At 36.0% G+C, this 13,190-nt stretch overlaps 1 protein-coding gene across 1 annotated transcript in view; it reads right to left on the bottom strand.

Moving 5' to 3' along the window:
- PAPOLA (poly(A) polymerase alpha) overlaps window positions 1–13,190 on the bottom strand; it is a 59,220-nt gene that overhangs the window by 18,852 nt on the left and 27,178 nt on the right. Inside the window, exons 7-14 of the mRNA XM_039356208.1 lie at window positions 11,952–12,063; window positions 11,097–11,186; window positions 10,859–10,997; window positions 9,418–9,490; window positions 7,851–7,971; window positions 7,055–7,139; window positions 3,631–3,684; window positions 478–597 (exon numbers count right to left, since the gene is read on the bottom strand). Coding sequence (XP_039212142.1) covers window positions 478–597; window positions 3,631–3,684; window positions 7,055–7,139; window positions 7,851–7,971; window positions 9,418–9,490; window positions 10,859–10,997; window positions 11,097–11,186; window positions 11,952–12,063 — 794 coding nt within the window. The remainder of the gene's footprint in view (window positions 1–477; window positions 598–3,630; window positions 3,685–7,054; window positions 7,140–7,850; window positions 7,972–9,417; window positions 9,491–10,858; window positions 10,998–11,096; window positions 11,187–11,951; window positions 12,064–13,190) is intronic.

Raw genomic sequence — 13,190 nt, 5'->3', positions numbered from 1 at the left:
ATAGGAGTTTGCATACAGAGGCGCAATCCTATGTATAGAAGACTGTGCAAAAACCTTCTGTGGGTAAATTCAAAAGTAAATGTCCATTTGTGCAAAGTCTCACAGAATATGTCAAGATGTACAATAATGCAAGGCAAAATCTTAGACATGATTTTGCAAACATCAGCACACAATGTTTGTGGAATACAAGACAACTGTTAGAATGTTTTTTGCAAGTACACCTCCAGATCCACCTTCAGTTTTTGTAGTACAGTAAAGGTACTTTAAATCTGAGCTGCATCTGCATATATTATCCTAATTTTAATCTTTTTCTGTCAGTTTTTCTACATTTCCTGTGGATAACAAGAAACGTATTTTCTTCCAAGTCATGACCTAAATTAAACTGCCAAACTTCTGACAAAGTTAATAGGAAAAACTGCCTTCTTTCTTTTTAATAACATTTCTTCCAGTAGTTTTATTAATATTTAAGTGCCTTACTTGTCAGGATTTTCTTTGGGTGCTGGGAATGACTGAGGATTTACATGAGCCAGTGTAATGAATTCATTCTTCTCCAAGCTTCCAACCAAGATACGGATTTTTGACTCTACTAAGCCAACCCTAAAAGAGAACAAGTAATATTGAATAATACAAATAGTAAGTCAACTGGAATAAGTTAAAAACATAATTGCTTGTGAATGAAATTTCACAGAATATTTCTATCAATGTCATGTTCCCCTTCATCCTTTATTTCTCAGGAGGACTGCAGAACCTTCCACAAATACATGGGTTGCAAAATAGAGTTGTGGAAGTTCAGCAAAAATAGTCTTCTTCACAAGAGATTCCAGTGCACAAAAGAGCATAAACATATCTATTTCACAATTCATAATTTTTAGAAAATGCTGATTTAGATTTATGGCATCTAATTTTCCAGGCTAATTTCCCCATCACCGATTATTAAAGATTTATTCAACCACAGGCAAGGTAAAGATTCTAGTTCTTTTCTCCACTGGAATCTCTTGCTGAATATCTTAGTTCTACATGGGAAAAATCTGTTATTTCCAGGACCCAGCTGTTTTAGGAAGCTTTTGGAGCAGCGGTTCTCAACCTGTGGGTCGTGAGCATGGGGGGCCGGCGGAGCATGGGGGCCGGCGGAGCACATACGCGCTGCGCATGGGGGCCGGCAGAGCACATGCGTGCCACCGGCCCCCATGCGCGGCGCATCCTTATGACCGGGGTCGCCGGTATAAAAAGGTTGAGAACCACTGTTTTGGAGACTAATAATACTCTGGGGCTAGGGCTATTGTTCTCAGTGTGCTAATAGCTACGAAGTTGGTTGTTTGGAATTTTACATTTTATTTATTTATATCCCAACCTTCATTATTTTTAAAATAAGGTGCAGATATCCCGCATACTTTCCTCATCTTACTTCCCCCACAACCCTTTGAGGCAAGTTGGGATGAGAGGAACTGGCCCAAGGTCAGCCAGCTGGCTTTCACTGTCAAGGTGGGACTTATACTCACAGTCTCTTGATTTCTAGCCTGATGACTTAACCACTGGAGCAAATGTTATGTTAAATCTTTTTATTTTTCTATCATTTGTAAGGTGGTCATAGCCTTTTTAGAACTGAGTAACATTCAGATTTTAGGAAGTAAATGAATACAATAATCAAAGAAGAAAAATTATGCATACTTATGGAGGAATGATTGTTTTCTGTAAAGTTACCTCAATATGATTGTGACATGTAGTCAGGTAATCAAACATACTGATTATTTGCTTAAGAAGCTATCAAACTCTAATTGTAGCATTATCTGGTAATGCTAGTTTTCTAAAGTTTATTTAGAGCCCTATCAAACAGAGACAAGAATAAGTTGATTAGAATAAGTTGTGTGAAGCCTGGCAGACAGACAAATCAGCAATCAATCGAAATAGAGATAAACCACATTTATACACCATTCAAAGAGACAGTAAAAAAGCTAAGAAGGAAACAGAAAGATCAAAACACATTTTGTCAGCAGCCAAAAGCCAGATAAGCAGGGATAATCACTAGACCACAGGTCGGCAACCTGCGGCTCCGGAGCCGCATGCGGCTCTTTGAGCCTTCCCTTGTGGCTCCCAGCCTCCTCTGCCTTTGCAGAGAGAGACAGAGACAGAGAGAGGCAATTGCGCTTCCCTGCTTCTCTCTCTGTGTGTGTGTGTGTGTGTGTGTGTGTGTATGTGTAAAAGAGAGTGCACTCACATTGTTCTCCGAGGAGCTGAAAAGCTTACTGGGCAGAGCTCCTCCCTTTGCTGCGTCTCTGCAGGAAGCAGGAAGGGCAGGAGAGAGCTAGCTAGCCCAGCTAGGCTGACTCAGGAATTCTGGGAGTTGAAGTCCATGAGTCATAAAAGACACGAGGTTGCCTACCCCTGAGATTGTTGGAGAACAACTTGAAGCTTGCCAGGTGAGCAGCAGATGGGGAGGGGGGAGAAAGAGAGAGAGAGAAAGAGAGAGAGAGAGAGGGAAAGAGAGAGAAAGAAAGAGAGTGGGGGAAGAGGAGTGGCAGACCAAGGGCAGAGAGGGAGGGAGGGAGAGAGACACACAGAGAGAGACCCTTTTGACATCTAAAATGAAGATAACACTGCATATATCCTTTTTTTACCTGTGTGTGTATGTAATTTTATTCTCTTAAAGCATTCTCTCGGTGATCATTGTTTTAATAGTATGGATATTCCCAAGAGTCATATTTTTACTTTTATTTTTAACGTGTGTGTGTGTATGTGTGTGTGTGTGTGTATACACACACACACATACACAAACACTCTCTCTCTCTCTCTCTCTCTCTCACACACACACACACACACACACACACCTATAATAAAGATAAAAAAGGATATATGCAGTGTTATCTTCATTTTAGATATCAAAAGGATTTTGCGGCTCCCGGTGTTTTGTTTTTGGTGGGAAACGGGTTCAAGTGGCTCTTTGAGTGTTTTGGGTTGCCTACCCCTGCACTAGACAAACTCCAATCAAGCAGAAAACAATATCCTACTCCCAATCAAGAAAATACCAAGCAGTAAACACACCCCCATCAACATTGGCAGGGCAAGCTTCACTAGTACTAATGATGTTACATATTCAAGTAATGAAATGTCTGCTAACAAACAACAAGTTCAGAGAGCATCAAGATTCCACAAAAATAAGTATCAAGTGCTCTGGTTTTACATGGATTTTTTCCTCGTTTTTCTTTTTAGTTGTATTTTCCCTTAATTGAGCAAATTTGTTCAGTTGGTAGCCTGAATAAAGTGAGATGAGGGTTTAAAATGATATTAATCCCACTTGTTAGGCTTAGTTTTATTAACTTTGATTAGTGAAAAACAGAAATAAAGATAGTTATCAAATGATCCCAAAGAATGATTTACCCAGTTCTGCATAACACATTTTTAGAATATGTGCTTATCAGCCAAACAATGAAGAAATTAGTTGTTTCTGAGTTTCTCCTTTATTGATCATTCACTCCTCAATTGGAGAAAAAAGTAACAGTCACAGATGTGGGTTACCATGTTATGTATAGCATATTCATTTGCAGTTTTCTGCTTAAACCACAAATATGCCCATAATCAGAGAAGGATCATATTCAAATGCTAAAAGATGACAATATGGAGAATGTGACTCACCATTCTAATCGCTGTTTTTCTGTTGGTGCACTTGCTAGAAGTACAATATAATGCCTTTGAAAATAAAAACAATATAATAATTTTCTTTTAAAAGTTTGCTTTGTATCCTATTTTACAACATTTATTGTATCTTCATATATTAACACCAGTATTTGCTGTAACTATTTTAAAAATCTTCCCAGACCGTATAGTGGTTAATTTTGTCAGTCAAACCAATATTAACAAAATCAGTACACTTGGCAAAACAAAGTCCTTTAAGTTGAGATAAAATGAGATTCAGGTTATGTACTAAAAAAAATTATTAGAAGTAAGAAATTTATCTTTAGTTGAAAAAGATAGTATTCTAGAAGTCCGTTATTCTGAAATTGACTTCTAAAACAGAGCCATCTTCCCATATCTATACTGATAGCATGGAATATGTTCAAGGTAATTCTGAAATATTTTACATTTATGTGCTCAGCAAACCATTTGAACTTCTACAAAAAAACTCTGCTAAATATAATGGCCTCAATCCAGAACTATGTGCTTTGATGAGTGTGCAGAACTGCTTCTGAAAAAAAACAAACCAGCAACTGTGCCAAGAAAAATTCACAGCAATTATCTGCCTCTACTGAAGTGAATTATTTTGTGGGCATCCTTTGCCTTGTCTATTGGAAGTTCTGTGATAGATGTGATCGTTTAACATACTGTAAGTCAACAATTTCTTGATGTGAATATCTACAGTGGGTGAGTGCACACACGTATAAAAGTAAAGATTTCCCTGTCCAGTTGTGTGTGACTCTAGGGCAGGCATGTCAAACTCACAACATCACTTTATGTCGCGCAACGTATCACAACTTTTTCCCCATTGCCGGCAATGGGGTGGGGCGCGGTTTCGACATGGGCATCCGGCTCATGCGCCGGCAGTTTGACACGCCTGCTCTAGGGCGTGGTGTTCATCTCTTTTTCTTGACCGAGGGAGCCAGTGTTGTCAGACTTTTTCCATGGTCATGTGGCCAGTATAGCTATATGCCAAAGTCGTACAGCACATAGAAATTTGATTAGAATCACTACAAGTACAAAAAAAGATAAACAACATATGCAAATCACAGTATTTCTGACTTCCAGAACAGACTTGGAAAATTGTATTGAGTGATATAGGGAATGAACAATGTAGAATGGTGTAATCTGCTATCTAATTGTCCTCTCCAAACTCTGCTCTTTATTATTACCGCTAGGCAAAATAAAACTAGAAGCATCATTTATTCTTGATGGTCTGCAAATAATATTAAAATGAACTTTCCCAAATGTTAGAATTTGTTCAAATTTCTTTTCCAGTAAAATCATTCACAAAACTAGTCCAAGATAATACTACATTATAGATGTTTGATTTTAATTGTTTTACAATTCTTATAAATTTTAGGTTATAGTCTCTAATTTGTTTAAGCTTATTAATAGTAAACTGAGCATCCAAGCTATTTCAAATGAAATGAAAACTCTTTTTAACAATCAACTGTACCTTAAGCTCGTGTTTTTTTCCAGCATTTTCTTAGCATAATTTATATCTGAAGGACAGATGCTATTTTCTGGTGAATTTTGCTTAATCTAAGCATTTTAGATTTTGGGGAATCAACCTTTATCAAAACATTCTTGGGAACCTACAACATCTGTGTTTTACTCAAACCCAGTTTTACACAGAACTTTTCATAAAAGAGAGCATGCTTGATTATTCAGGTAAGTCATTTTCCCCTCCAAATTACTATTCATTCTTTACTTGGTAAGCAGGGAGGAATATGCCTATAGGAGGTCTCTGAATTGGCAACAGAACAATCAAAGCTGTTAAGTAGCAAAACAATATACCGTATATGCCGGCATATAAGACGACTTCCGCAAGCGCTAAACTCAGCGCCAAAGATGGGGGTCATCTTATACGCTGAGTCGTCTTATACGCCGTAGTTTCCGGCGTATAAGACGACGTTCTAGGAATGCAGCTCGGCGACAAAGACGGGGGTCGTCTTATACGCTGGGTCGCCTAATACGCTGGCATATACAGTATACAATATTATGCAATATATGGAATTTTGTAGAATTCTATGATTTTTTTTATTTCTATATCTTGTATCTAATTTATATCTTATTCATTAAAAGTCTATGGAGATTCTCAATCATCCAGGTCATTTTTGTCCCTAAGGTACTTTTCAAAATGCAATTGAACTTACTTTTTTTTTTCTTTGAAGATGTTTTGCTTCTCATTCAAGAAGTTTCTTCAGTTCTGGCTGAATGATGAGGAATGGAAGGATTTATATTCCTCAGCAGTCAACTCTCTTGAGTCTTTGAGGTACTACTCTCAGAGAGGTAACGACTGACCTTTAGAGTGCTAAAGACCAGATAATGACTAAGGGATGTAAATCCTTTCATTCCCCACCACTCAACCAGACCCGAAGAAGCTTCTTGGATGAGAAGCCAAATTTCTTCAAGGAAAAAAAAAAAAAGAAAAGAAAGTCCAGTTAGTTGCCTTTTGAAAAGCAACTCTGGCCAGTCTTTTAATTGTGGGAGGGATTGCATTAATTTAAGCTTTAGGTATGAAGCACAGACAAAAAAAAAAAGTTTACTGCTGGGAATGGGGAGCATCTGTACATAAAAATATACACATTTTTTTTAAAAAAATTTTTTTTAAATAAGCTATATCTTTTCTACAAAAACAGCAATCACACCTAGATTTATATACTACTCCATACTGCTTTACAGCAGAGCTCCCCAACCTTTCCGGCTTGGCAGCCCGGAAGGAAAGGGATAGTAGGGAAATGTGCGCACACGTAACCCCATGCACACTTGCGCAAATGGGGCCGCTAACACTTGCGAGGTGGTGCTACGAGTGGGGGGACTCACCAGCTATTCCCAGGACCCAGTGGCCAAGAGGCTATGGCCCGGTACCGGGCCGCGGACCATACATTGGGGATCCTTGCTTTACAGCATTCTGTGAGCAGTTTAGAGTCAGCATATTGCTTCCAACTATTTGGGTTCTCATTTTATTGACCTTGGAAGGATGAAAGCCTAAGTCAACCTTGAGGCAGTCAAGATCAAACTCCAGATTGTGGGCAGAGTTAGCTTGCAATACTGCATTCTAACCACTGCGCCATCAGGGCTTCTGACTATTCAACTAATCCAACTATTCTCCATTATACTATTTCAATTTCTAATAACTTATTTGCAAAGCCCCAAAAATCCTCCAGGTAACTATAGAGGTGATTTGCTAATTATTAGAACACAATCAATTCCTATTTCTCCTAGGTGAAATTTATTTTAATCAAAGTGTGTGATCAATTCAGCATTTGCCCATTACAGCAATGCTAGTCAATTTGCCAGTTGAAATCATAGCACTAAGCATAAGAATGTTAGAGATTAATATATTTAGAAAGCATATTTCATACCATAAAATACATACTTGTATTTTTGAAAGAAGTTTGGAGCTTCAAAAAGTTTGGACCACTCTGCCTTACTCAGCAAAATTTCATCTGTGATAGCAAGACCTGAATTACAAAAACACATATTCAGCCTTTTACACATTGTATCTGTTTGAACATCAATTTGCAATTTACAAGGGCTAAGACTACAGTTACTCAATTAAATATATTCATTATGAGGACCTTTTTCAGTTTATTATTTAAACTTAACAAAGTATCAGAACTCTGTACTAACAAGCATATACTTTACTCAGTTTGCTGTTTAAGATTTCAACAAAAACTGCTTTGTCACTCAAGCTCTTGAAAATCAGAAAACATAGGGATCAAACTTGGTGTAATTATGTTTTCATGTCATTAAGCTAGGTAGGAGTTATATATGATCAGGTATTTAGAAACCAAATTGTACTATGGCTATAATAATTAACTGAAAGCATAATTTGCTAATATTCAATCTTTATCAACTTTTCCAGTTCACAGTTGAAAGTTTACTCTTCTTAGGATATATGTTGTGGTATATAATTACTACTATACCTGAAAACATACCAGCTGTAGGTAGGAGCTCTCAGGATATTTTAGAAAGCAAGGACTGGATAAAATACCATACTCAATTACTTTCCATTTGGGAAATGTTCTTCCTAAGTTTTAGTATTTGGGAAATCCATAAATTCATAACTTACTACTATTCATTGAGTGCATCATGGCTGTTATCCATTTACAGCATATATGAAGTAGGGCAGAATTTAAAACTTTCAGGAACAGATGTTCAGAATTACTTACCTTGCTTAAATTCTTCAACCATGACCATACGTGTAGAAACAGACACATTGTAGGTAGAGTTCTGCTGGGGATATGCTGGTGTAATTATAGGCATAAGATGGTACCTATCACTGGGATTTACCTATACATAACAACAGCCAATCAGTTTTCTTCAATCACATTCAAGTAAAAAAATTTGGATCTGTCCATTGAAAAAAAAAACTTCAAAATGATTATTCTGGTAAGAACTAGTAACTGTGAATCATATTAAATGGTTAAACAATTTCAAAGATAAAAAATGGCCAACAAAATGTATTTTGCTTTTAGCAATAAAAAAAACCTGCTATGTTCTTATGATTATAAAACTGAAGTACTTAAATAATACTGAGGAATGTTGAAATTACCTGGTATTAATCCAGGCAGTACAATATTGATAAACCTGGTGGCACATTACTACTTGAATCTGCTTTGTAATACGTGGTCCAAATTTTATTGTAGTATAAATTAAGAAAAAGGCCAATTTTATTTTTTTTAAAAAAAAACACAAACAAAAAAAGACTAAGCACCCACAGGATCATATGTTTTTATAACGTATCTTTTATTTAGAACAGTTTGTTTGATGAAGGAATAGCAAATGCATTTCAATATTTTTAAAGTTTCATTTTTAGACTTTAAATCCTATTATTTCCTTACATTTGTTTTATTTATCTATTAGAGTACACATTGTTATTGTGCCAAAAGGTAACAAGGCAATAGGAATGGTAAGCATAACATAACATTTAATGAGGGCTTTTATTAAAGTAAACTATTTATTGTAAACAAAAACTGTACAGTCTTCATATACACTCATTTTGCTTGTTTTGGTGAACCAAACGAGCTCCGATTCCATGTGCTCTGTAGATATAGGTCTTAAATCCAGCTGGGATTTCAGCAAGCCCCAAATTCAAATGAGATAGCCACATACAGTAGGGAGAAAAATATTCTATTCTTTTTAACCTCTTGTGTAAGCCATAGAAAAACCCAATAAATTGTTCAAGGGTACACCAGCCTACAGCACTGCTGAACTAAGGGATGTGGAGCTGGTTAGGACTGAGTAAAAAAAAATCACTGGGGGGTCCCATGAAAGTCACTCTGAGTTTTCTAATGGAATAACTGAGGAGTAGAAAACCATGCTCACAATCATCCACAGAAAAAAAGATACTGTAAGCAACTGCCCATTAGCAGGCATGTGTGACATAAGTGTACAATACTGGCCCCTCATAGAACTATTATTTTTAGTAAAGCTATGGAATGTTAACACTTAATTCTCAAATTGTATGGTGAATGAACTGAAATAACTTTAAACCTGAAGCACAGTTACATTTTAAGGCTTATCACTGGTGAATTTTTACCAACTGATGAGAGACTTTATAGCAGACTTGAAGTGTAATTCAGGACAAAAAGTAACCATAATCTGTATGTTACAAAGAGCAGGAAGTTCTGATAAACTACTTAATATTTGAATTGTAATGAATAGGTTCTCAGGGGTTTCATCACTTTGCTTTACTTTACAGTTTGAACTTATATGGGGAAAAAATAATACACTAACCCTTGGATCCCATACAGGCAAATTAAGATTGCATTCTTCTGGCTGTTTCAATAGCACTGGATTGGGCCATTCCCTGTTTAGAGAGATTGTAGCACTGAGTAAGAAAAGCACTTATTAAAAAGCAAACAAACATGTTTGAATGTGAGCCTTTATTTTATACAGATGCAGTGTTAGCTGAAGCTTTTTTTCAAAAGAAATCTCTCTACTTTTATTTTTTATTAAGGAATGTTCTTTTCTTAATTAAAAACATTATCAGGCCTCAGAGTCAGCAAAAGCTATTTTAAATAAATCACTCCTCCCCCAATTAATATTCATATTTAAAGGGCCCTTGTGGAGGTATATAGTTATACTATTAGTTATGGAGAACATTATTTTAACATTTATATTCCATTTCTCATGCCCGAATGGATAAGAATTGCCATCGGTAAAGAGTATGAATAGTACGAATATTTGACATTACTTGGCAAATGAACTCAGCATTTTGTCTGTTAGTTGTATCCTCACAGAAGAGTACCTTGATCATTTCAAAATGAATTTAATATGTAAATTATCCAATATATCGTTATGTTTTAATGAGTTAACTAGCCTTAATAATTCTTTTATTCTACTCAGTCAAAAGTGTTTCTTCTAAGAAACAAATTTCAACACAAATCTGAAAAGCCACATATTTTATGCACACCATTCTATCCATATTACTCAATATTTATAAAGTCCCCAGCATAAGGTAATGGTGCATATGTGTAAAGTACCACAAAGATTATGTTTAATTTTCTAACCAATAGAGGTATTATCTGTCATTCCAGTTCAAACAATACTATAAAAATCAAATCCAACTTTAAGAATGACCATGAAAACAGTGATGGTTTTTTTATCATAGAACCTTCTTTTTATGAAGAAATAATGAAATTGTTTCCAAATGGTACCTGGAATTATTTCAGTCTCACCCTCCTGCAAAAATATCTTTGAGGGGGAAGGCTTAAAAAGCATTCAGAGCACCATTAAGCATCTCAATTATTCCATGAAATACGTAGCATGGAAATTACCTCATGCATGGTTATTGTGGATTAACTATCCCTTAAACTATCTTTAAGGTTTTCCACACTACTGCATCAAACCATTTTGGCTACATATGTTTGTGTACCCCCTAATTAGTTAAAAGTAAAATGAACGACATTATAAGACACGAGCTTCTAGACTCACAAAAGCCACGTTCGGTTTAGTTTAAATGCCTTATTCAATGTAAATAGAAGCTCTATACTGGCAGCTATAAAGTTTAGCAACTGTACATCTCTGCTAGAGTGTTTTGCAATCTCTTGGGAGAATAAATGCTCCTTTAAGTGAAACTCTTAACCTGACACCATCTGAATAAATGCCATAGAAACAACACTAAAATGCAGGGTCTATAATAATTTTTATTTTAGTGTAATCTAAAGAGACATACCATTTAGAAAATACCAAGAAAAATTTATGTACAAGAGTTGATGCTATTGCATTTGGATAAAGCTGGCAAGTTCTTGCTACTAGCATAGCCCAGGAAACTCCACCAAGGAAACCTAGTATATTGGAATAGATGTTGTGCCCTGTTGTTTAGAAGGGAAAAGAGACAGATAAGTTTAGTTTCTTTCATTCGATAGTACAGTATCCTTTTTTAAAATCTAGTTTCATAAGACTCCACTTACGTTTGGCCCACAGTTTGATAGCTCTCAGTGTTAACCTGAAATTGTCAATGTTTGGTACTAGATGGAGAATTTCATCCGTTACTCTGCAACCTGAAACACAGAACATCAGAATCTTATTTTTCTTTCCAATATTTGGAAATTAATCAAAAATAACACTCAACTCTAATATCTAGCTGTAAGATTTTATATTTGTAATCTAATGCACATGTTGACAAAATAATACACAAACTGATACTCAATTTCAAGTTGGAAGTTCTTAAGTTCAAATGGAAACTATTAAACACAAACCCAAGTAATTTTGTTATTGGGCAGGTAAAACGTATGATAAATAAAGCCTAAATAAAAGTACCAGTTATAATACAGAGATGTGCAGTAGTTGGGGCAAGAAACATATTTCCCAGAAGTTATTTCTCCAAAATGTACTACTTCTTAACCGACAAGACAAATGTGCATTATTTTGCAAGCTAAAATAATAAGCCAACATTCCAGCAGAGAGCTGCTACTCTTCAAAGGACTGTTTACCATTTTCATACCCCAAGCCATGTCATCTAAAAAAATCTTTTTCAATTTGCTAAAAATGAGTTGGGTGGGGACAAGAAACAAATGGTCCCAACTTTTTAAAATGTTCTGCCACATGGCTTTTCACAACAGGTTACGCAACTGTTTTATATTTAAGGTAACTCCAATATTTAGGAGAATGAGAAGTAATTTAATGTCCTATTTGGCTGACGAATGAACTGTGAAAAACATTTATGCAATTAAGAGCAGAAATCCTTATGAAAAGTCACACACTTGCTTAAAAACTAAGGATTATCTTTTGCTTTGATTACACAAATCTGATTAAAATAAACTCACCATTAAGACTTCGTATGCATCTAATGTCTAAATTTTTAAGTAGACTATCATCTCGAAGGTCTAGGTCTTCAGGAATAGTTTGCAGTGCTAACCTGGCAAACAAGATATCAATCTAAACAAAAATAAATAAGGTAGAATAAGCTCTCAATCATATTATCCCATTTGCTGAGAAAATATTACAAAGCTGTAGTTTTTAAAGGCACGTTAATACAATTTTATTACAAGGTTCTCTCAACCAGAATAATCAGTAGTTTCCATAGTGCATTCTGCAGCTTAAATGAGGTAGAAATCTAAACAGTAGATACTTTCATTATTTCTCAATAAAACCTGATACATGTAATCCTTGCTTAAGCACCATTCATTCAATGACCCTCAAAATTTACTACAAGTTATGGCCATGGCAGCGCCTTCATGATCATGTGATTATAATCTGGGGTCTTGGCAATCAGCCTTACAACAGGCTTATTGAATATACAGGGAGTCCTCAACTTACAACCATTCATTTACTGGCCGTTTGAAGTTATAGTAGCACTAAATAAAGAGAGTTACAACTGATGTCTGAAGTTATGACTGTTGCAACATTACCATGATCACATGATCAAAATTTGGCCACTTAGTAGCCTGCCTGCATTTATGGCTACTGCAACTCCTCTACCTGCCTAATATGCCCTTTTGGGTTCCTACACTCTGCAGCCTGACTCCCTGGCTGACCTTTGCTGTCTTCTTGCTCCCACTCCTGACCAAGCATGCTTAGATTGGTCCTCTGAGAGGTAGCTGCTCACATTTTTCCATTCTATCTTTCATTACCCTTTACTTACTACCTTTTCTGTTTCAAATCAGTCTTGTGACACTGCTTTCTTCTCTCATGTCCTCTGAATAGTGCATTTGGATATTGTAATTGCAAGGTAAAATTCAAGAAGCTTTGCAGTTTAATTCACATGTTGATTGCAAGTAAAATTATACATGAAGAAAGTCTTGAATAATGAAAGAGATTTCATCCCTTACTACTTCAGTAAATAAACAGATTTCCTATCAAATGAATTTATCCCATATTAAGGTGTGTGTCCCTGACAATCTGAACATTTTGGTAGGCTTGGTACTGCTTGTTGTTTTTAGAGCACTACATAGTATGGGACCAGGTTATTTAAAGGACTGCTTCTCTGCTCACCCCATCAGATTTGGCAGAATTGGCATGTTCCGGGACTAGTGAAAAAACAATGTCATCTAGCAAGTCCAAGA

The sequence above is a fragment of the Crotalus tigris genome, unplaced genomic scaffold (assembly GCF_016545835.1).
Source record: "Crotalus tigris isolate CLP2741 ecotype Arizona unplaced genomic scaffold, ASM1654583v1 scf7180000018806.1695572, whole genome shotgun sequence".
NCBI lineage: Eukaryota > Metazoa > Chordata > Lepidosauria > Squamata > Viperidae > Crotalus > Crotalus tigris.
Note: the sequence above shows the minus strand (reverse complement) of the source record. Positions and strands in the feature narration are given on the sequence as shown.